Source organism: Carassius carassius, chromosome 34 (genome assembly GCF_963082965.1).
Source record: "Carassius carassius chromosome 34, fCarCar2.1, whole genome shotgun sequence".
Classification (NCBI taxonomy): Eukaryota; Metazoa; Chordata; class Actinopteri; order Cypriniformes; family Cyprinidae; genus Carassius; species Carassius carassius.
In genome coordinates this window covers 21,517,296-21,542,586 of record NC_081788.1, presented here as the reverse complement: position 1 = coordinate 21,542,586, position 25,291 = coordinate 21,517,296, and the positions used below count along the sequence as shown (strand labels likewise).

The 25,291-nt window shown below is 35.7% G+C and overlaps 1 protein-coding gene across 2 annotated transcripts in view; it reads left to right on the top strand.

The window, feature by feature from the left end:
• LOC132114729 (choline transporter-like protein 5-B) overlaps positions 1 to 20,519 on the top strand; it is a 34,876-nt gene extending 14,357 nt beyond the window's left edge. The window contains exons 2-23 of one of the 2 annotated variants that reach the window (XM_059523014.1): positions 2,353 to 2,401; positions 5,251 to 5,324; positions 6,338 to 6,422; positions 6,527 to 6,611; positions 6,727 to 6,855; positions 7,518 to 7,578; positions 8,170 to 8,293; positions 12,963 to 13,046; positions 13,131 to 13,243; positions 13,658 to 13,789; positions 13,951 to 14,050; positions 14,150 to 14,242; positions 14,800 to 14,887; positions 15,049 to 15,311; positions 15,435 to 15,529; positions 15,661 to 15,764; positions 15,979 to 16,052; positions 16,424 to 16,494; positions 16,696 to 16,784; positions 16,921 to 17,005; positions 19,280 to 19,520; positions 19,572 to 20,519. In XM_059523014.1, the coding sequence (XP_059378997.1) occupies positions 2,353 to 2,401; positions 5,251 to 5,324; positions 6,338 to 6,422; positions 6,527 to 6,611; positions 6,727 to 6,855; positions 7,518 to 7,578; positions 8,170 to 8,293; positions 12,963 to 13,046; positions 13,131 to 13,243; positions 13,658 to 13,789; positions 13,951 to 14,050; positions 14,150 to 14,242; positions 14,800 to 14,887; positions 15,049 to 15,311; positions 15,435 to 15,529; positions 15,661 to 15,764; positions 15,979 to 16,052; positions 16,424 to 16,494; positions 16,696 to 16,784; positions 16,921 to 17,005; positions 19,280 to 19,413 (2,132 nt within the window). In that variant the 3' untranslated portion in view covers positions 19,414 to 19,520; positions 19,572 to 20,519. Of the gene's footprint in view, positions 1 to 2,352; positions 2,402 to 5,250; positions 5,325 to 6,337; positions 6,423 to 6,526; positions 6,612 to 6,726; positions 6,856 to 7,517; positions 7,579 to 8,169; positions 8,294 to 12,962; positions 13,047 to 13,130; positions 13,244 to 13,657; positions 13,790 to 13,950; positions 14,051 to 14,149; positions 14,243 to 14,799; positions 14,888 to 15,048; positions 15,312 to 15,434; positions 15,530 to 15,660; positions 15,765 to 15,978; positions 16,053 to 16,423; positions 16,495 to 16,695; positions 16,785 to 16,920; positions 17,006 to 17,346; positions 18,274 to 19,279; positions 19,521 to 19,571 lie in introns of those variants that run through there. The other variant, XM_059523015.1, reaches the window with a different exon arrangement.
• The last annotated feature ends 4,772 nt before the right edge of the window (positions 20,520 to 25,291 follow it).

Genomic DNA, 25,291 nt, shown 5'->3' with positions numbered 1-25,291 from the left:
CCCTAAGGTCACAAAACGCTGGACTTTTGGTAGTTCCTAGGATAGCAAAGTCCACTAAAGGAGGTAGAGCTTCTTCACATTTGGCTCCCAAACTCTGGAATAGCCTTCCTGATAATGTTCGGGGTTCAGACACACTCTGTTTAAATCTAGATTAAAAACGCATCTCTTTCGCCAAGCATTTGAATAATATATCTTAAATTGTGAGTATAGTTGTATCTGATCAAATGTGCATTCTTATTCTTTAGCTTGGGTTAAACTAATTAATTTTACTTTGTTGGAACAGCAGCTATGCTTCTGATGTCTCTATTTTTTCAATGTTTTGCCAATTGGGTTTACATCCCGTGGTAACTAGGATTTACACAAGCTCCAGTCTGGATCCAGAACGCCTGAGAAGAGATGATGTTGACCCTCAGAGGACCCCAGATGGTGCTAACCCTGAATCAACAACAGAACTAACAAATATTGCTACAAGTGTGACTGCATCATCATAATTATTAATAATTAATAATGTTCATCATCTGGCTGACTACGACTTGTATAAATTTTTCTACAAATCCTATCATACGTGCACAAACTGACGGCCACCACTTATAAGCTATTACTAAATATTGTAGAAACCTAATTTTCTGTAAAGTTGCTTTGTAACGATTTGTATTGTAAAAAGCGCTATACAAATAAACTTGAATTGAATTTATTTAGTGATGAGGAATACAGTGAGTGTGAAGCCCCACCCACTTGGGTGGAGAACAGATCTTGGTTATCATGATTACTAGTTTATGTCTTGTGATGGATCAGCTGCCTCTCCCCAATTATCATCACCACCCATCACCAGGCTCCCGACAGGAGTGTCTGTGTGGGTGATGAGGCACACCTGAAGTGAGTGCAGCCTCGTCACCGCCGCTGTTAAAAGCAGAGTGCTCCTTTCCTCGAGAGACCGGAGTCTTCCCTTGTGCGTGTGGGTCCATACGGGACCTGCTATCCAGAATGGAATGCCAGGATGCTGGGCCATTAATCCCCTGAAGTGCCGCGGGCCAGGGAAAGATAAGCCACTGTGACGATTCCGAAGCTGCCGCCCCTCGGTCCCCTGACATGAGAGGGGAGTGTGTGCTGCCACTGGACTCTGGACCCTTCCTTCACGATTCCTCTGCACAATGAGGGACCAGATCCCCTCTTCATTTTGGACACTTTTTCCTTTGAACATTTTATTCACATTTTCAACATTTCATGTTTTATTTTCTGTTAAATAAAAGCTACCCTGATGCCTGACACCACACCCTCTGTCTGTCGTCTCCTCCTCCCACCAGAGTCTATAAGGAAAATGAACAGAAATATTTAATCTTTTGAATACAGAACTAGTCAATTTGGCAGTTTTTAGAAAGAAAAACTAGTTGTTCTGTCAGGACCGTGAGTCTGTCCATTTTAAATGTAAGGATTTTATCTATTAATTGTGTTTGCAAAACCTCAGCAAAACAGGAGAATTCCACTGAGATGAGAAGTGAGGGTATGTTTGGTGATTTACAAACCGCACTTTCTGAGTCTGCTTTGAGCAGATGGCTACCGTGCTGTTGTCTCATTTTGTCTGGTGTGTAAGTGGATGCTACCAGTCTGAGCTGCGAGACACCAGTTCTGTTTCCTCTGTGAGTGAGCAAGAGAGAGAAAGAGGATAAGGAATGAGTGGATATTGAGTGAGAGAGAGAGGCAGATGGAAGCGACGCAAACACCCACCAGTCTGATATCTCTTCCACCTCCTCTCGCAAACACAGCTCTGTGTAATGATTAACTGATTGGAGAACAGCAAGAAGAAACCGCCTCAGCCCTTATAGGAAGTGACACGCACAGCAACATTATATAAACACATAGTGTCTTTGTTCAGAGAACAGTGAACATGACCAGACCAAAAGGAGGATACTACAAATCAGAACTGGGTAGGAACTTACTGTAAATACTTTGGCGAGGAGAAATCTCACTTATCTAAATATCACTGTGAGATTTATGTCAAAATCATTCAATGTGTTTAGAACTGGAGCAGGTACATTGTTTGCCTGTGCTTTGTTATGGCTCAGATGCACTCCTTAGGCATTGTTTGGGCAGTTTAGACCACTTGAGTGAATGCTTTGTTTACATGAACATGGTGGTGACATTGTTGTCCATTATTTTATATTGAACTTGTTCTGAAATCAGTTAGTTTGTTTGCTCTTTGACCTGGTCATAGTAGTTTACGAGGATCTGCTCCTAGCATAGCTCCTTACAAGAATAGATTAAAATAATTTCAGGGGATTTGTCTTGAATTTTTGCAATCTGCATCTTTTCACTTTTTAAATGTGATTTTGGCACTTTGTTCTTGCATTACAGGGGAGCCACACAAATTTGACCCCACATTCAGAGGACCAGTTCGCCATAGGTAGAGTAAATCTTGCTTCATTTTGATGCTTTTTGGATTTAGTTTGAAGCCACGTATGTCACATGATATACACATTTACATATATTTTTATTATTATTGGTATTTTATTTGATTGTTTTACTTCCGTGTGTGTGTGTGTGTGTGTGTGTGAGTGTATATATAAAAAATGATATATAAAAATGATATATATATATATATATACATACACACACACACACACACACACACACACACACTTGTGTTTAACTAGATGTATAATAAATAATAGATTTTAAATACATTTATATTGGAATTTATTTAAATACATATGAATATTATTAAATAAATTATAAAATGTATAATTATTTTAATTATTATAAATTATAAGTATAATTTACATTACATTTATACATTTGTTTTCCAATGGGCAAAGAAATAGAAATATGAAAATAAGAACAGCTACTAACATTTTTATACATGACAAATGCATGCATATCTACAAGGGAACTTCCTATTGTTTTAAATTAAGCCAGTTCTAACAAAAATAGACTAAGCTTACAACCGAACATCACATCTAACCCTAAAATGCAACTTTTTTTTACAATTAATTTCTACTATATATATATATATATATATATATATATATATATATATATAGTAGATGTGTATATATATGTGTGTATATATGTGTATATATATATATATATATATATATATATATATATATATATATATATATATATATATATATATATATATATATATGTATATATATATATATATGTATATGTGTGTGTGTGTGTGTGTATTTATTTCTGACAAAATTTAGTGGTAATAAGGCCTCCCAAATACAGCTAGGTCAGAAACAAACACACATGCACACTTTCAAAGCATTGTCTTTTGATTCGTCCTAATTTGAATGTGTCTGTTATTGATAAAAATATTGACTTAATTCATGGACCTGTCGCTCCGCTGGCCTTTTTCTCACTGTGATCCAGAGCTGCTGGTGGATGAGTGGTTAGTTCAGCAGTGATAGCGGACAGCACGGCTTTCACCCCACGGGAGCAGAGAAATCAATAACTGTTGCTCACATTTCTAGAGTTGCTTTGCTTCATTAACACTCAAACTCAATAGGATTCAGCTAATTGTGAGGTAGCCTAATTCTGCTATTACTGGCCAACAAGCCCTGGGTTTCAATGTATTTTTGTTGCTCTCAATATAAAGTGGCAATCACAGTGTGCAACCCAGTGTGTTTCTAATGGGGTTTTTCTCTGCTTAGTCTGTATTTATAAGCCCCAGCTACTGCTGATTAGGGTTGACTGATGTAAAAGGCTTAAGCTTTGTTGGGTTAGCACAGCATGCAGTACTTTACTGTGCTATGTTTTCTGTGATGAGGTGTGGTACAATCCGTCTCAAAGCTGACCTAGTTGTTTATCTTAGTGGCTCAGTAATTATATGATCAATTGTAAATGGGAGGTCGGTTGTATTCATAGTTGGCCACTTTTCCACTTGTTCAGTTAACACTATATCTCCAAAAATATCACCCCTGCTGTATTGCATTAAATGTCACTGACTCCCAATATCACATCAAATCCGCACCTTTGTGTGAAAGTGGCCCAATGCAACCACCCACTCCCTGTCTGCGTTGAGCCCAATTAAAAATATAGCTCAGGGAACGCTGTCACAGATGACACTGTGAGTTTGTAGTTTACACATCAGACACGTCACTCATTTCTACAGTCATCCACATTAGCTGTCCAGTCAAAGCTGCTGTATGCTGCGAGTTTGTCAAATTTGGATTAGTGCATACAGAACTACACAAAACTGAGGTTTGCTGCCCTACTGAAAACAACTGTATGGCTATGTCTAAATTAGCATTGCATATACTCTGCACTGCAAGTATGTGTTTGAATGTGTAGTATGAGGAGTGTCAGACCTCCTTGCAGCATATTGTTACTATCTAGCTAACTCATTAGTTTAAAGTTTGCTCTTGCATAACTTTCGAGTTCTTTTTAAAAACTACTTTCGTATATTTGTGCTTGCATTCAGGTACATTTTAATAGAGTGTATTATCTGGGAATTTCTAGCTTAGTTATGTTTAGTGTATTAAAATTTACGATGCGCTACCAGTATTATTTATATACTATTATAGTATTTATTAATGTTTTGAATTAGATTTTTTTTTTGTATTTTCATTTTATATAGTTTCATTATAAATGTATTTTTAGTTTCAATAAATTTGATCTTTTGTCTTTTTATTCTTCTTCTTACTCTTCTTTTTATTTCAGTTTCGCATCGTGATCATTTTTGTACTTCAACTCTTTTATTTCAGGTAGTTGTCAAGACAATATTTCTCATTTTCATTTGTGTATTACAGGTTTTAATGGTTAAATTACCATTAAAACCTGTTAATTTAGTTAACAAAAACCACCCTGTGCAGTACTTGATTACTTGCATACTATTTAGGATGGATAATGTGTGAATGAGGATGCAGCACATCAGTTAATCTTTTGTGTTGCCCCTGCTGTGACCTCAGCCTCATTTTCTCTGTCTGCAAAGCTGCTATTTAGTTGTTTTCAACTAGTAGGTTGGCAGTCAAAAATGGGTCACAAGTCAGTTCTGATGGGGTTACAGTCAGCAGGAGAAAAACAATCACAAATACAGTATATGTGCTCTGTGTATAGATGCATGTGTTGTTTTAACACACTAGTGAATAATGTTATTTTGTTTATAGACTGAGAGATTGCAATGGTTATAAAAGATGTTTTACAACACTTGATTAAGAATGTATCATTAGTTTACTTATTCATATACTTACTGAAATGCTATTATGAATCTGAATAAAGTGTTTTCTCACATTCCCACTGCAGAGGCTGCACAGATGTGCTTTGCTGTGTGATCTTTGTCATCATCATCCTCGGTTACATCGTTCTGGGAACAGTGGGTGAGTTACACTCATTAATGTGTGCTTCAGCAGAGAGGGTTGCATAATGCGGCTCATGAATCCAGTGCTGTTAAGCCAAATAGCAGCGGTAGGGGAGCGTCAGTCATAAACAGCAGCCTAATGCAGTGTCATTGTTCAGTTACACTCTCCTCACCATATTTGGCTGTTTTTATAAGGACATTATATATGTGTGTATATATATATGTATATATATATAAAGTGGCGCCCAAAAGTTTTGTGATGCAAAATCTAATTTTAAAACAAAATTTAGTTTTTTTTTTTTTTTATGATTTCTGGAACATAATATTATACCTAAGATTGGAGAAATGGCTGCTGAAAATTCAGCTTTGCCATCACAGGAATAAATTACACCATTTAAAACGTTCCATTTTACTTTATAGTAAATTGTAATTATATAAACTGTACATATTGGATCTGTGAAGTGTAACATTCGCTGTTTCTTCCACAGTGCTTTTTCTTTGTCAAGCTGATCTCACTCCACTCTGCTCTTATCGCTTTAATCCCAACTAAGCTAAATTAATACGACTGGCTTTTCTGTTGCCCTCTGAAGTGCACTGATAGCTCATGTGACCGATTTTAGGCTTGAGGTGACATTCCGTGACCCCTGAAGCTCAAATTCACTTTTCCATGCAGACTTAAGTGGCGAAAATTAAATCACCAGGCAGAATCCTTCTCCACAGAGTTGGTGTGGGTTCCATTCACTGTGGACTCAAATCACTAATATTCACTTACATAAAGAGCCTCTTATGCTCAGAATTAAATAAAGAGGTTTCACTTTATTTTTAGTTAGTTTTTTTCATGCATCTGTTCGTGTTGGTCCTCTTTGCTTCTGTCTGGGTGTAGTTTTAGCGTTGCCATAAATACTGAGGTGCAAAATCAAAATCAAAAATTCTTACAGCAGTTATTTGAAATGCATGACGCTTAAATTGCAACTGTGGTAAGCTTATTTGAGACGGATGATTCAGATGGAATGGTTCGTTATGTTTTTTAAGCTTGGATGCATGGGGATCCCCGGAAAGTTGTCTACCCTACAGATAGCTATGGGCAGTTCTGTGGACAGCAGGGTACTCCTAATGCGTGAGTATGTGCTCGAGAGTAATTGAGGTGTTAATGCTGTTATACTTTAATAATTGTATAAGATATTTAAAGATTGGTTGAAACACCTGCTTTCTTCTCCACAGAAAAAAATGCATATTATTTTACTTCAATATTTTGCAATGTGCCAATCCTACAGTCCTCATCAACCTTCAGTGCCCTACAACTCAGGTAATACACACACTATTTGCAAACCATCTGTCATATTTTCTAAGCTGCATCGCTCTCCATTTAGCACTGGCTTGTTTCCTAACTGATGCTTCTCTTTCTCTCTTGTTCACCCCAGCTGTGTGTATCCAAGTGCCCAGACAGATTTGCCACTTACATCGACATGCAACGCCACTACAGACGCAATAAAAGCTACTGGGAATACTACAAGCAATTCTGCAAGCAGGGCTTCAACAATCCTGATAAGGTACAGTGTGGAGACTGAAGAGTATCAGCAAGAACCAAAACGGTTTAAATTCAGTGATCATATGCACACTGCAGTTTGAAAATTCTTGAAACAATTTCCCACATCTGTGAAATTGTACTTTTAAGTCATAAATGAATGTCTTATTTGTAAGCAAAATTTTTTTAAGATGGTTGTTTTCAATGCATTATCAAACTCATAAGTATAAATTATTTATAAATTGGTTTGAATTGATTTAATAATTAATTAGATAGGAATTAATATATTAATAATTAATTGAATAATCCGTATCCAGCTATCACAAACTACTTAAAAATCCATAGCAATTGATTAGTTAAAAGGAGCGTTGGAACCCTGTTGGAAGTTTTATATCAAGTGGATTATTCTAGCTGTTATGTGCGACTACATCAGCACTTTTAATGACGATGGTTCATCTTAGCAGGCTGATACATCACACATGTACGCTCCAGTAGGCACCTACATTTCTTCAATACGTAAATGTTCCAATGCAAACCGTCTGCTGAGTCAATGGATTTTCAGTCATTTTTACACATTTGCACATTTAGAAGCACACAAGGTGACTGTGTTTGAGCCAGGCCTGACATGCTGGAGAATTACTGTAGAGAGCAGTCATCTTTTTTTTTTTCTTCTTTCTCATTTGGCAGGCATTTTCTCAGGTCCTTCGGGATGAAGATTGTCCCTCAATGATTGTGCCAAGCAGACCATGTAAGTTTTTTTTTTTTGAAGAAATTTTGTGAGGACTAGGTAGTCTGATGAATGCTTTCTTTGCTTGTATTGTTCGTTACAATTGCATGTATTGGTGCCACATTTCAGTTCAAAACATTTCAGAAATATACACCATTTCAGAAGAATCTCTAAACTTGTTCCCGAACAAAGAAACCAATCATTTATGGGTATAAGTGGGCTAAATTAATTCACATTAGAACTATTTGTAATTAAAATTCAAATACGAATGAAAGATTACATGAATGTATGTAAACATGAAATGAAACCTGTATAGCAAGAGATCAGGATTCTCAGTTCAGGCCACTGTGTCTTTTTGAAGCCAGAATATCTGTTTTGATGTTAACATTGTGAATAATGAAATAAGAGAAAATGTCTCTTCCAAGGCTGAGAAGGTCACTACATCCTTTCCATATCTGCAGAGGAGGCACAGAATGATATGAAACCCTTGGATAGCTGCTGCTTAACACCTCAGAAATTCAAGCTTTGGAGATAAAAACGAGACAAAGCATGTCCTCAGCAGCTTATAAATACTTCTTAAAAAAAAAACGTTATTCTTTACTATTCCATCAGTTCTCCAGAGGTGCTTTCCTGATTTCATCACTAGAAATGGGACATTAACTGTTGCCAACCAAACAAGCTTCAAAGATGGACACGGTGAAATCAGAAGTGTCGTGGATCTGAGAGATGCAGCAAAGTAAGTTCACTTATTAGTAGGGCTTAGCACTAAGCACCCATACAAGACTACAGCTTAAAAAAAGTGTTGTACCAGCCAGTTTAGTATGTTATATTGATGCTGCACTGTCTGTTTGGCTTCAAAATTGCTCTCATTCAGTGTAACATGAATAGGGAGACTAGTTAGGGAAGCCAAAACAGCCATGGAGTTTCACACATGAATTTAGATATGACAGTGTTTCATAAATATCAACTTTAATTTCACACGCTATTCTGTGGACAAATATTATTATATAATGGCAATAATAATATAATTTACTACATAATTATACAGCATATAATTTTTAATAAGTGTTCGTTTCTCTCATATCACTCTGCAGTCTCTTTTCTTCTTCCATAATAAAATAATTTCATCTTAAATTAATATTTCATGTCTAGTTAAATATTTATTTGGTTAAGTGACTGTGTTTTGAGTGGGATAATATAAAGTCAGTTGGTTACTCGTGGAATATAAACTCCTTTGCTTTACATCAGGGTCCTGATTACCTTGTCACTGCTTATTTTGCAGCAAATAACTAGCTGACTAAACATTATCCCATCTATATGAGTCTAAAAATATATTTCGCTCTGCATAAAATCACTCAGCTCTTCCTAATTAGATGATTAATAATTAATGAATGCTCTTCTGCTGGAGCTCTCAGTTTCCGTTTTAGTTGTATGAGTCAGATTTGAAGTGACTGTACACTACCATTCAAAAGTTAGGGGTTGGTTAGATTTTATTTTATGTTTTCAAAAGGATTCTTTGATGAATAGAAAGTTCAAAGGAACAGAATTTTTTTGAAACTCTCTCTCTCTCTCTCTCTCTCTCTCTCTCTCTCTCTCTCTCTCTCTATATATATATATATATATATATATATATATATATATATATATATATATATATATATATATATATATATATCTTTACTGTTTTGTTTTAATCAATTTCATGTATCCTTGCTGAATAAAAGTATAAATTCCTTTCCAAAAAAAAGCCTGACCCCTGACTTTTGAATGGAAATGTCTTGCATCTTGATATCATTTGACCTCATAGATACAGCAGGTAAACAAAAAAAATACACTTATTTCCAACATTTCTTCTTAAATATACTGTCTTCTCATCCAGGCAAGAGAGGACTGTTTTATCTGGGTATGATATTTGGTCTTTCAAAAGGTCAGAGAGAATCTGGCCTTTTAAGCAAATAAGTCAAACTATGCATGTTTGCGCAAGTTTGCTGCTGCCAATAAAAGCACTGATCTAGACGCATTGGGTATTTTCTTATTTTGGCAGGCTAAAATTAGTTGAAATTAGTTTGGCTTTTTCCATCTAGCTGTTATTGAATGCATGAATGTATCCTGTGTGGACAGGACCTAACCAATTGTACTTTTGGAGTTTCACTCACAGAACAGGCACTTTTATGCTGTAATCTCAAGATGCTTTTTGCAACTGTTTACCTGATTGCAGAAAGCCAAGGTTTTTGTTTCAAGTGTGTCTTTTGTGACATTTTCAATGCTTCTTTTTGTAGCAAAGTTACAGCTATGCAGCAAGGAACAAAAAGATTTCTTGTCAGCTTTGAAATTTGACCTTGTCCTTCGCTCATCTACAAACTAACCTCCCTCACCACACATTCTGCACCTGCAGCCTCTCAAAGAAATCTGTAGAACAGAAAAAAACACATCTTTGGATGTTTTTTTCCCCCTTTTCAGAACTGAGGTCATTGACAAAATCCTTCTGCCTTTCAGATGTCTCTCTGCTGAAAGAAGAGCTTTTTAAGAATTTAATGCCAAACATAAGTGAGGAAGATGTGATGTAATGTCATTGTAAGGTCATTTTTGTAGCAATATTCATCTGTTTTACTTTTTTCTCTTTACAACAATTATACAAAAATATAGCTAGTATATAATTTTGTATAATTAAAAAAGTTGCTTCACTTTAGTTACTATTGAGTAGCTTATACAACCCGAATTCCGGAAAAGTTGGGACGTTTTTTAAATTTTAATAAAATGAAAACTAAAGGAATTTCAAATCACATGAGCCAATATTTTATTCACAATAGAACATAGATAACGTAGCAAATGTTTAAACTGAGAAATTTTACACTTTTATCCACTTAATTAGCTCATTTAAAATTGAATGCCTGCTACAGGTCTCAAAAAAGTTGGCACGGGGGCAACAAATGGCTAAAAAAGCAAGCGGTTTTGAAAAGATTCAGCTGGGAGAACATCTAGTGATTAATTAAGTTAATTGATATCAGGTCTGTAACATGATTAGCTATAAAAGCTTTGTCTTAGAGAAGCAGAGTCTCTCAGAAGTAAAAATGGGCAGAGGCTCTCCAATCTGTGAAAGACTGCGTAAAAAAATTGTGGAAAACTTTAAAAACAATGTTCCTCAACGTCAAATTGCAAAGGCTTTGCAAATCTCATCATCTACAGTGCATAACATCATCAAAAGATTCAGAGAAACTGGAGAAATCTCTGTGCGTAAGGGACAAGGCCGGAGACCTTTATTGGATGCCCGTGGTCTTCGGGCTCTCAGACGACACTGCATCACTCATCGGCATGATTGTGTCAATGACATTACTAAATGGGCCCAGGAATACTTTCAGAAACCACTGTCGGTAAACACAATCCGCCGTGCCATCAGCAGATGCCAACTAAAGCTCTATCATGCAAAAAGGAAGCCATATGTGAACATGGTCCAGAAGCGCCGTCGTGTCCTGTGGGCCAAGGCTCATTTAAAATGGACTATTTCAAAGTGGAATAGTGTTTTATGGTCAGACAAGTCCAAATTTGACATTCTTGTTGGAAATCACGGACGCCGTGTCCTCCGGGCTAAAGAGGAGGGAGACCTTCCAGCATGTTATCAGCGTTCAGTTCAAAAGCCAGCATCTCTGATGGTATGGGGGTGCATAAGTGCATACGGTATGGGCAGCTTGCATGTTTTGGAAGGCTCTGTGAATGCTGAAAGGTATATAAAGGTTTTAGAGCAACATATGCTTCCCTCCAAACAACGTCTATTTCAGGGAAGGCCTTGTTTATTTCAGCAGGACAATGCAAAACCACATACTGCAGCTATAACAACAGCATGGCTTCGTCGTAGAAGAGTCCGGGTGATAACCTGGCCTGCCTGCAGTCCAGATCTTTCACCTATAGAGAACATTTGGCGCATCATTAAATGAAAAATATGTCAAAGACGAACACGAACTCTTCAGCAGTTGGAAATCTATATAAAGGCAAGAATGGGACCAAATTCCAACAGCAAAACTCCAGCAACTCATAGCCTCAATGCCCAGACGTCTTCAAACTGTTTTGAAAAGAAAAGGAGATGCTACACCATGGTAAACATGCCCCGTCCCAACTATTTTGAGACCTGTAGCAGAAATCAAAATTGAAATGAGCTCATTTTGTGCATAAAATTGTAAACTTTCTCAGTTTAAACATTTGCTATGTTATCTATGTTCTATTGTGAATAAAATATTGGCTCATGTGATTTGAAAGTCTTTTAGTTTTCATTTTATTAAAATTTAAAAAACGTCCCAACTTTTCCGGAATTCGGGTTGTATCTTGACTATTCAGTTTCAAAAAAGCTTCCTCAACACTGTTGTTATCCTTTTCAAAACTACCTCACATCCATACAGATCACAGAAAATCACACAACTATATAACATATTCATGTACCTAGCTTGCAAGTAATAAAATAAAATGTTAAATACACCGTCATTGAAATGCTTGTGTAGGTGTTTTTTTTTTTTTTTTTTAAGAAAGTCTAATGCTCACCTAGGCTGCATTTAATTGATCAAAAATACAGTAAAAACAGTAAAATGTATTTATTCCTGTGATGGTAAATCTGAATTTTCAGCATCAGTACCCCAGTCTTCAGTGTCACATGATCCTTCAGAAATCATGCTAATATGCCGAATTGGTGCTCAAGAAACATTTCTGATTATCAGTATTGAAAACAGTTGTGCCACTTAATATTTTGTATTTTATTTTTTATAAAAAGTGTATAAGAACAGCATTTATTTGAAATAGTAACGTTTTATAACAAATGTCTTTACTGTCATATTTGATCAATTTAATGCATCCTTGCTGAATACAAATGTAATAAAAGGGTAGTGTATATACAATCACTTCTCTTACCTTAGATTTAAAAAAAAACACAATCTATAATAATTTTTAGTTTGACCTGATTAAAACGAGACAGTGTGGGATAGAAATAAAGTCTGGAGTCGTTTTTCCAATACATTTCTCCTGGACTAAATTTTTTTTAAACATTAAGAAAATTTCATGAAAAATTGATCTTTTAGATAGAACGACGTTACACTAACTGCACAGCATAATTTTCAGTTGTACCAGATTTAATAACTTTAAGTTCTTTAACCCTTCACATTCACTCTGATTGGAAAACATGGCTTTTTCATGAATGGAAGACCATAGAACAAATCTGATGTTTTCTAACACTTGTGTGAAACATCGACTTGACCTCTGTAGATCCGTAATAACCATCTGTAGTGTGCTACTTAGATGAATGAAGAATAGACTCACTGTATGTGGCACGTTTAAGAGAGAGCGAGAGAGATAAACCTCCCCATAAATTGCTCTGTACAGTCAGTAAAGTTGATCAGCAGTATAATTTTTTGACTCTCTTACAGTGGCATCACCAGTCTTTTGGATGCAAAGGAAGTGGGCGTTAAGATCTTTGAGGATTACGCCAGCTCATGGTTTTGGATCCTAATGTATGTATAACGTAATTTTTGACCTTGAAGAAATGCAGCATATTGATATGGTGTGGCTGATCTGTTGTTTATGGGTGTTTTCAGTGGTCTGGTGATTAGTATGCTGGTCAGTCTGATCTTCATTTTGCTGCTGAGGTTCACCGCAGGCGTTCTCTTCTGGATGGTCATCTTCGGGGTCATCGCAGCTGTGGGCTATGGTTGGTAATGACATCTCTGTTCACAGTGACTCGTTTCAGTGCATGTCTCTTTAAATGATAATGCGCTCTGCTCACCCCACCCCTCTCTCCTGTGGAAGAGTGAAGGCGATTTGCAAATAATCACAAAAATGTAAAGTGTGAGACTTACTACTTACTACTAGGTGCAGCTGGATCACAAAGAGTGGGTACTGATCCATCCTTGAGCTGTAATTTTTTTTTTTGCAAAACCTACTTTGAATTGTCAGAAAGCAGCAGAATCTGGTTCTCTCATGAACTCTCAGGCAGTATATATTCACTTAAATTAAACCCTTATCTCATAAATGGCTTTAACACTAAATGTTGTGTCAGCTAAGTGAGTTTGTGAATGTCCCTGCACTATGGGTTCATCCACCATGTCCTGACTGTCACTTACAGGAATATGGCATTGTTACTGGGAGTACAGTTCACTCCAGGGGAAGCCAGACTCTGACATCACCATCTCAGACATTGGATTCCAGACTGACTTCCGGGTTTATTTGCAGCTGAGACAGACCTGGTTTATATTCAGTGAGATTTCTTTGGTTATTCCGGAATATGAGTGTTTGTAGTGAAGTTTAAATCGAACAATACATCTCAAACAAAGTAATGCACCTGCACTGTCAAACTGATGAAGGATATGAAAAGTTTGGTTTGATGGAAGTTACTGACAGCTTGATATTTTACCACAGTGATCTCCTTGGCTGTCATTGAAGCTATCGTCATCTTAGTGCTGATATTCCTGCGGAACAGAGTTCGTATTGCCATCGCTCTGCTAAAAGAGGGCAGCAAGTAAGTTTCTTTCTCTGTTTTTCTTCTGTTTAATGATGGTGCTTGAAAAGTTATTCTATTCTAACTATTCTAAATGTTATCTCTCTCTCTTCCCTACAGGGCAATTGGCTGCATCATGACAACACTGTTCTATCCCATCATCACCTTCCTGCTTCTGGCTCTCTGTATTGCATACTGGGCTGTTACAGCCGTGTATCCAAATTTCAATTTAATTTGAATGCTGAATGAAGTTGAATTATTTTAAATTTATGGAAGTTTGTTTCTGCCGCAGGTAGGTAATTGTAACTTTTTATCTCACAATTCAGACTTTGATTAGCATGCAATTCTGACTTTATATCTCAAAGACTTTTTTTCTTGCAGATCTGTAATTTACGAGATACAAACTCAGAATTGTGAGATCTTTAAACAGAATTTTGAGCAATTCTGAGAAATTGTGAATTGTGACATACAAACTCACATTTGCAAGAAAAAAAAATCTGAGTTGTGAGATAAAAGTAGCAATTTTTATTCTGAGGTAGAAAAAAAACTGAATTGAGAGATGTAAACTCTGACTTGTGAAAATGTAAAAAGTCTGAATGACTTAAGTCAGAATTAATCATTATTTTTTTCATTCTGTGGTTAGAAACAAGCTTCCACAAAAGAGGAGGAGTCTTTATTTTAGCAGTTACATTTGGTAGCACAGAAATTACACACTTTAGCTTTACTTTACTAGTTTGTATTGTATTTTCCCTAACCACAACTACTTTCAGGTTCCTGGCATCATCTGGTGATGCAGTATATAAAGTAATGTCAACGCTACCCAACTGCAAGTATACCAACCTCACCTGTGACCCAGAGGTAAGAACTTACCCTACTGTAAACTGTGATCATCTGAGATACAGGAACCTGTTTACACAGTGTACAGGTTTTCATTCTACCAAATTTGAATATTAAGTCCATTTATATTGATTCTGAGTTTAGTAATTGTGTTATGTTGGTGTCTCTTTCATGTGTTTCAGACCTTCAGTCAGTCCAATGTCACTAAACTGTGTCCGGGCTCCCAGTGCACCTTTGCTTTTTACGGCGGGGAGAGTTTGTACCACAGTTATATCTTTGTTCTTCAGCTCTGCAATTTGCTGGTCTTCCTCTGGCTGGTGAATTTCACCATCGCTCTGGGTCAGTGCACCCTCGCTGGGGCTTTTGCCTCGTACTACTGGGCCTTGAGGAAGCCGGCAGACATCCCAGCTTACCCGCTGGGTTCATCATTTGGCAGGGCTTTAAGGTATGTTGCCATTTCTGATCTTAGAAGCTTGTAGATGATTGATTACGTCTGTGAGTGGAGAGCTGCAGGACTGAAATTAAATGTTCACTGTAATCACTTTACAATGTTATGTTTCATGTGTAGGTATCACACAGGCTCTCTTGCATTTGGAGCTTTGATTCTGTCCGTTGTACAGTTTATCCGGATTATTCTTGAGTATCTCGACCACAAACTGAAAGGTATAAATCACATTTGCCTTTTCCAAAGTTTTAGTCATTTTCCTTATCAGTGATGGTCACAGTGACCCAAACTTTTGAATGGTAGTGTACAAATAGTGTAGAAAACGCTTTTTCATCTGGCTTTGTTGCAGGTGCTCACAATGCATTTACACGCTTCCTGCTGTGCTGCCTAAAATGCTGTTTCTGGTGCCTAGAGCACTTCATCAAGTTTATGAACAGGAATGCTTACATTATGGTGAGTCACTCCACTTTTTCAAGGTATAAGCATTTCATAACTTAATACTATGTACATAACTGTTATATAACCACACGCATTTTCAATGTGGATACTAAATTGTTTCATTTGTTTAAATATGAAAACCAATGTCGGACTTGAGTTGTCAAGACAGGGACTGACAGAAAAGAGGAGTGCATTGACATTTATTATTGGTTTTGATTCTCGTCCTCAGATTTCAATATATGGGAAGAATTTCTGTGCCTCAGCGCGAGACGCTTTCTTCCTGTTAATGAGGAACGTTATGAGGTAAGAGTCTGCACAGCTGCGACATTTATAATGTCATTGTCAAGGTGTGAACTGCAAGGACTCTGTCTCTCACACACACACAACTGTTCAAGAATTTGTTCCAGTTATTGTGACATTGTTTATTGTGTGTTTTATTAGGTTTATCACCGTCAAATTTCATTAAATGTTGCCTCCATGGCATAAAAGAAACATTTTGTTGTCTTGATGTTTTTCTTTTGTGTTCTACTTCTGAAGCATAACCACACCTTTGACAGGCACAACTCATATTTGGACAAATAATAAAAACGTCTAGTTTATGTAACAGATGCTATATATAGTCATATTCAGTCTTGGAGCTATTTAGTATTCTCTGTGTATTTTTCTTTCTTTAGAGTTGCTGTTCTGGACAAGGTGACTGACTTCCTGCTGTTCTTGGGGAAACTGCTGATCTCAGGGAGTGTGGGTGAGTCGACCGTTTCATCTGTGACATACAGACAGGGCAACATTAAGACTAATAGAGTCTGGGGTGCTTTAACCACACACACAAGACACCACATAGACCTGCCTACATGCACACAAATTCTAAACACAAAAATGATTGATGTCACATTGTTTGCCATCCTGGCTCTTTTTGTTTGCTGATGTTGTGAATATGTCTCTGCAGGTGTCCTTGCCTTCTTTTTCTTCACCCGCCAAATACCAGTAATCCAGGAAGAGGTGCCGTCATTAAATTATTATTGGGTCCCTCTACTGGTGAGTGCAAGCATTACAGCTTCCTCATGTTCTAGAAATTATGCTTGTTTGTTTATCGATTTGTATTTATCAAGGTATGTTGGAACGCTCATTTATTCTAATTTAATTTCTCTTTTAATCTCTTTTCCATTCACAGACTGTGATATTTGGATCCTATATGATTGCACATGGGTTCTTTAACGTCTATGCCATGTGTGTAGATACATTGTTTCTCTGCTTCTGTAAGTACTCCTTATTAAATCTGCATTATTCACATATGTGTGTTTGGTAATAAATACTGAACATAATGATGTTTTCAACTGTTCTTGATGAATACCGTACACACCCACTGGTCTTTACCTTTCCTCTTCTTTTCTGCGCATGACTTTGATCACTTGTGTTCTCTAATTAAAATACTGTTGTGATCTTTATATATTTATTCTTTTCGCCTCTTCTTTTCAAACTGCATGGCTGATGACTAACTCTGCTTTCTTATTTCTTTGTTCCCTTTTCCTGGCAACACTCTGTCTTTCCTCCTTCTCTTCCATTCTTCTGTCATCCGGTTTGACGGGACACCCTTCAGGTGAAGATCTTGAAAGGAACGATGGCAGTCCTTCCAAACCATATTACATGCCTCCAGGCCTACACAGGATACTTGACAAAACTGGTCATGCAGGAAAAAAGTGTGCTGTGTCCTGAAGCCGTCACCTCAGTGGGATGTGAAGAACAGCACTACTGTAGCTCACTGCATCCCTCCGGCAGCACAGCAAGGCCTTCTGGGAATCAGATAGCATTTATAGAAGCAATCTTCTCTCTGCACTGTCTGCTAATACTGACTGACTCCTGCTCTATTTTTTTCACTATGCTTTTTTCCTTTTTGCTGATAATTCTGTTCATCATTGCCTTACCGATTTTTGTCTTCTGGAGTAAAGTCATTGAATTAAGGTCTGATAATACTCTGGTAACCACTGATGAAAGCAAGTTATTTTAGATATTTACTCTTTTTATCTTGGAATATCCTCCTACTCTTTCTATACAAGCCTTTGTTTTCATGTCATTTTTGGTTTATAGGTTCATGAAGTACATTGATGTGCATGTGGATGGATTGACTGATTTCTTAGTCCACATGATTTTGATATTAACTTTGTCATAGTCTAATGGCAAATGCTATTGTAATGGGGGAATCTTAATAGATAGTGTATATTCTCTTATAATCATGTTTTGATGGAATCTATGAATTTCAGGTGTTCGTATGGCAGTATTTAGTAGCTGTGCCTGGTTTAAAAGGAAGAGTGCTGCTCTCATTTGTTTTTTTTTGTTTTTTTGCAATCAATCTGAAAAGTTTTTCAAGATCAGTTTCTAAAAGGAACATAAAAGCCATTTTTGTAATTTTGTAGACGGGTTTGATGCTGCGTCTACTCTGTGAAGTTCAGTAAAAGTTGTCTTTTAATGGGGGAACATTTTGTAAAAATAATTTTTTTTTCCACTAGAATAAAGTTTAACTAAATATTATGAATGGTTTGATTCTTTCCTGATTTTTCTTTTTAAATGCTAACAAATTTAATCAATATTGTTTGTCACATTCTCAGCTTAAAATTATTTATATGCCATTCAAAATGTAAGATTTTATGTAAAAAAACTAAAAAAAAAAACTAAAAAGAGTAATATTATGAAATATTACAATTTAAAATATTTGTTTTCTATTTTAATAGTTTTTAAAATGTATTCTTGTGATGACAGCTGAATTTTCACATAATCCTTCAGAATTCATGATTTGGTGCTAAAGAAAACTTTATTATTATTAATGTAAAAAAAAAATAAACAGTTTATAAACAGTGATTCACTACCATTAAAAATTTTGTGGAAATGAAAGATTTAAAGAAATTAATAAGTTTATTGTATGAATATTTATATAGTGCACACACATTAAATTGATCAAAGGTGAAAGTAAAGATATAACATTTTACAAAAGATTTCTATTTCAAACTTTCTGTTCATCTAAATATCAACAAAATTTCCAGAAAAATATTAAGCAGCAATACTCATAGATGCAAAAATCACATGAACGATTGGTTGGCATTAATGTTACTTGTTAGGTTTACTTCCTTCGTGCTTACAGCAGAATATCTTTCAAAAAAGAATTGTAAAGAATTATGAACTTTGCTCACATGACTATTATTTTTTAAGCATCCCTAAAGTCCGTACTAATATGGGACAACTTGCATTTAGTTATGCTGCTCCATTTAATTGGAATCAACTACAAGATAAGTTATGCTTAAAAGAGTTGGTATCACTAAATGATTTGAAATGTATTTTAAAGGATCTATTTGTAGAGTCACCTGATTGTAAATGTTTTGAGTGATTTGTGTGTATAAACAAATGTATTTTGTTTTATATGTAACTAATTGTGCTGCCTATCTTGGCCAGGACCCTTTTGTAAATGAGATTTAAAATCTCAAGAGTTCTTAATTTCTTGGTTAAATAAAGGTAAATTAAAATTGTGCTCCTGTTCTCAGTGCTTGATCTGGAGAAGAATGACGGCTCAGTGTCCCGTCCGTATTACATGGCCAGCAGCCTGCGTGACATCCTAAACAAGAGGAACCGCAAGAGACCAGATGAGAAAAAGAAAGGTAGAAAACAGAAGAAGTAGCAACCAAACAAACGGCACTGACATGTAAAACCCAGATTCTTGTTATTCTGTTTCCTGATCATTAACATCTGTGAGACTTCCAAACGGACTGATTTAAGCAATAGTCAGTCATGTATGTGAGAGTATAGAGATATAAGAATCTTTGTACTGTTCTGCAGCTTTCTGTTTATTATGCAGGTAAATATAATTGACAGTAAGCAACTAAATTAATTGAGGTTAATTCCTGTTTATGGATGTGTGGAAATGTCTTACTTTTGTATGGCTTTTTATAGATTTTAGTCTTTTTTTAACTGATTCTAACTTCTTTTATATGACCATTGCATTCTGTTAGCACCCATTTGGGGTGAAACTGCCACTTCTCTCATATTGAGAAAATGACCGGTAACATTTATTCATTTTTTACTAAATTAATTTTTCTCAACTTTTCTAAGTTGCTGTTTGTAATTGCACTTCAGCTTGACGGCTCTTTTAACTTCAACTGCATGTTGATATGAACCCTTTTCTGTTGTGCAGAGCTTATAACTCATATTCATACTCATATTCATCCATCCAACTGCATTTCTCATCAGGCCAATTGCTCTCTAGCACTCCTTCAGAGTTTGATTTCCTTGTGTCCATTCACACTTCATTTTTGCCAAGGATGGACTTGAATTTATCTTAATAACACCTTGATATGAATATGTGTACAGAGTAGTGGTAGTTATTTTATCTGAACTAATTTCTATTCGTATTTTGATGGTTATGTCATTGGCATCAATTTGAAATATTAGTTTGTTGTTTTAATTATTTTTATAAAAATGTGCCTTTTATTATTTACTTTTTCTTTTATTACGTATTAAGAGTGTATTTCCATTTTTGTGTTGTTTTATGTTAAGAACACTTGAATGTGAACCGTGATACAGTGAGTGCATGTGCTGGATTGTTATTCAGCATTCATAATTCATCTAAATTGTATTTGGAGTTTAACACCGGTCTAAACATCGGCATGTAACAGTGTGGTAAACATTTGTATTATTATATTGTGCTATTTTGCAAAGCTTAATAACACTATGATGTAATCTAAGTGCATGCAAGGATAAATTCGGAAATAAAGTATTTCATATAGATGCGTGACAAGAAGTAATTTATTTTTAGTTAAACCACGTGGGATGGGAACAAAACACATAATAAATAGAAACATAAATGAATACATTAAGGTATCTTAAATGAAGTTACGACCACTGGTACAACATGTACAACTGAATTATAAATTGTTTAGCTGCTGCTGATTGGTAGATGTGTTGATTTGTGGGACAAATGGCTCTATCAGAACTGGCTCTATGTTTTCCTTACTACAAAAGGTAGGGTTTGTTGTGGAGCATCATTGATAAATTAGTCTTTTATGGCTGATATAGTGTGATATACAGAATATGGAGCACATAATAAAAAGAAAAATAATAATAAAAAAAGATTTTATTCAGAGGCCCAAACTAAGTAAAAAATATGCAGTTAATGAAGTTATGTATATGATATGTATATGGCCCAAAATTAAGACATACTGATAACTTGTTATTAAAATCGGTGAAATCTTTTTAAAGGACTTCTTACATAAAACACATATAAATATCAGTCACTCTATATCTCACAATAAAATGTCTTGGTAAAATGATATTTAATCAGTTTTATGATCCAAGCTCTAGTTTCAATTATGGGGGCCAAACATATAATGCAGTGCAATTCAACTATGATTGAGAGATGTATGAAGAAACATCCCTCAAAAGACTGATGTATCATTTTTGATGCATTTTAAAATATTTTTTCTAAAACCGTATATATGGATAATCAAATAAACCCAAGTTGCTTCAGTGCAATAAGTGTTCATTTTGACATTATTAACAATACTGTTTTTCTTATATTTACTTAAAAAAAATTTTTTTATAATTTAAGAAGTAATGTTACCTCAACCTTAAGTTGGACATTTGTGACACGAACCACAAAACCAGTCATAAGGGTCAATTTCTTGAAATTGAGATGTATACATGATCTGAAAGCTGAACAAACAAGCTTTCATTTGATGTATGGTTTGTAAGGATAGGATAATATTTGGCTGAGATGCAACTATTTGAAAATCTGGAATCTGAGAGTGCAAAAAAAAAAATCCAAATACTGAGAAAATCACTTTTAAAGTTGTCCAAATGAAGTTCTTAGCAATGCATATCACTAATCAATTTTTTTTAAAATATATATTTACAGTAGGATATTTACAAAATATCTTCATGGAACATGATCTTTACTTAATATCCTAATGATTTTTGGCATAAAAGGAAAATAGATAATTTTGACCCATACAATGTTTTTTTTGGCTATTGCTAAAAATATACCCCAGAGACTTAAACTGGTTTTTGGGTCCAGAGTCACATTTTTAGAATTATTCCAATAGCACTTTTACTTGTACGTGGTCAATTGTGTGCAACAGTTTTTAAAGCAATGTTTAGATAATGTTGATAATTTAGAGGCCTTGGTAATCTTTTTATCAAATATGGCAAACTAGGCTTTAAAGGGCTGAAGTACATCCCTGTAGCATGCAGAACTCACAACTCACCTTTTTCAGCAGCACCTTTGAGTTTGTCCTGCATGTTTTCAATTTTTGCCCGACCAAAGCAAGCTCCTCGTCTGTGGTAAGCTGTTTATTACAAGAGAAGCACAAGAAACATGCCAGGTGGTAAACATTTTTCCCTTTGCCCTGCGCACCCAGTCTGTGGAGTGAACTGTTTCACCGCAGCACGAGCACCATGTCCGATACCTCCTGTCAAACAGCCATTATGGATTAGGTTAAATACATATTGATACATTATGCATATACTTAATGTACATCTTTCAGAAGTACCTGAAGTAATCTAGTTTGCAGAACACCTCTCGCTCTCTAACATAGCAGGTTGTGTGTCCTCTCAGAATGGTTTGGCGCACACTGCATGAAAGGCATCGCAAATGCCAGCACAAGTCACTGACCTGCATTTAACAAGAAATTACATTACAAACTAAGCATATAGCATTTTAAATTGTCAGTGCAGTGCAGTTCGTCCAAGTAAATATTATTATTGTTTTTAATTATTTTTTTTTATTTTACTTTGACCATGTTTAGCATGAGAATCCATCTCTTTAACAGTGTGAACAACTCTGAATACATGAAAGACCATTGTAGCCCCCCTTTAATTACGCACGCCAGTCAAAACCTACTCAGTTTATAGGACATAGGACAAACCTTTGTTTGAATGTTCTTTGTTAATGCTTTAACATTTAACATTGGGGAAGTCGTGGCCTAATGGTTAGAGAGTCGGACTCCCAATCGAAAGGTTGTGAGTTTGAGTCCCGGGCCGGCAGGAATTGTGGGTGGGGGGAGTGCATGTACAGTTCTCTCTCCACCCTCAATCCCACGACTTAGGTGCCCTTGAGCAAGGCATCGAACCCCCAACTGCTCCCCGGGCGCTGCAGCATAAATGGCTGCCCACTGCTCCGGGTGTGTGTTCACAGTGTGTGTGTGTGTGTTCACAGAAAAGTATTAGTAGTAAGCATCTTTTTTATTATTATCATCAATATTGATTTAATTAATTTCGTAGGACTAGCTAAGGATTATCTGTTTGTTAGCTTAATACTAGGTTTAGTTACTTTTATAAAGGCCCTAATATCTTAATACTTATAGTATGTACTATGTAAGCATTTAAACTGATGATAACAATTAATAAAAACACTTAATAAAAAACAATTATCTTAACTTTACTAATACCGTCAGTTTGACATTATCCATAATTGGCATCTGTTTTCACTTTGTTTTCCATGAGAGGCACCTGTTATGGTATTTTGTTTGTATGACAATTTTTTTTACATATTTGTTTAACTAGTATTATTTGTTAGTATTGTTGAACTAATATTATGAACAAAGTGTGCCAGTGGAAATACTCGTTGTTCGTGCCGATGAGGCCTTCTTTAGACTGTATGTTTGAGTCAAGTGTGTCATGGTCACTTTAGGACTGCTGTGATCTCTGTCTGGCCAATCAGAGAGCTTTGTAAAAATGCCCTAATCAGGGGAATGATGGTCTCCACAATCACAGCACAAATGTTCAGTCTTACACTCATTGCACTTGCTGCCACCCACAGCACAACCAAACACCACAACAATCCCACTGATGCATCACTCACACACGTTTCTCTAAGTGAGGACTTCGCGTAGACTTCCATTGATTTTCTATCAGGTTAATTATATTTTCTATCAGCTGACCCAACCCTAGTCTCGACGTATAGCCAGACCTTCAGACATACACGTCTTTCGGCAATCCTGTAGAATTTAACCAACGACTTCGACACTCCTGAAGTGTTTCCACTTTTGTGTCCCATATGCATCAGATGTTTAGCCAACGGTCAATGGGTGTGACATCTGAGGCTGAAACGAACCCAACCCCTACCCCTAAACTTATCACAAAAATGTGCAGAACACTAGATTGTTTTGGCAAATTTATAAGCCTTTTTAACTAGTGAGGAAGAGACAAATGGCCTCATGGGTTGTCAAAGTATTTCACAAGTGATGACATTTGGTCCTCACAAGTATAGTCAAAATAAGGACACACACAAACAAACATACCAAATAATATTTTCTATCTCCTAACCCAACCCTAACCCCTTACAGAAAACTTGTTTGCATTGTTAAACTTTCAGATAAACATCAATTGGTATTTTTAATAATTTTTCCCCCTTGTGGACCTCAATCTAGTCTCCACAATGTCAAAAAAATTCAGCTTTTACCATTCTTGTTGGGACATACTGTCATGTCGAATATCCCCTAATGTGGGATAAATGAGTACACGCACAGACACGTTGGGTTTCCAGATTTTATTGGGACATCCGCGGGTAATGGTTTTTATACTGTACAAACTATTTATAAGGTTGTATCTATATAACCCTCCCCCTAAATCTATACTCACACAAAACTTTCTGCATTTTAGGTTTTCAAAAAACAAAAACATTCTGTATGATTTAAGCTTGTTTCCTCTTGGGGATCAAAAAATGTCCCCACAAGGAAAAAGTTTTTAACCTCAAATTTTTGTCACGCGACCAGATAAAAATAATTTTAGATGCCAGGAAGTCAAGTCACCTTTATTTATATAGCGCTTTTAACAATATAATTGTGACAAAACAACTGAACAGCATTAAATATTATAATAGTGCGTCATTAATGCAAACAGACAGTTCATCATCCAGCTCAGTTCAGTTTAAATAGTATTTGTGTAATCAAGTCGAACATAAGAAAAAACATGCAAATAGAAAGAACACATGAATAAAAGGAACACATGAAAAAGCTCAAAGCTTAATTTACTTAATCTTTACTCAAGATACTGTACTTTATTTTTAAGTTCCTTCAAAAAAATAAATAAAAATAAATAAATAAATAAAATTACATTCTTATGTTACCAAGAATTAAATCACAAATTTAAATCATTACTGCAGTGAAATATTCTGATGATTCCTTCATCACCACACAATCCCCAGTGAAAACACTAGAGGGCGTTAATGTACAGCTTTATGGCTTAGTACCTAACCTACAATAATCTTAACGAAATAAACCGAATTCATGTTTGGGCCTTATAAATCTTCACAACCATAACATTTGGCAAAAGTTATATGTTAGACAATACATTACATAATTTTTTTAATTTTTCAACTTTTCCATTTAAATAAATCCTGTATTTTTTATTTCCATCACGGATATGTAAAAAAATTGACTTTAAGACTTACTAATATGAGCTATAATGTAGCTTTTAAATAAAGCACAAAGAATGCGGATTCTTTAAGGGTATAGTCACGTGATTCACCATGGCAACACTGGCTGTCATCAGTTCCGCGCGAG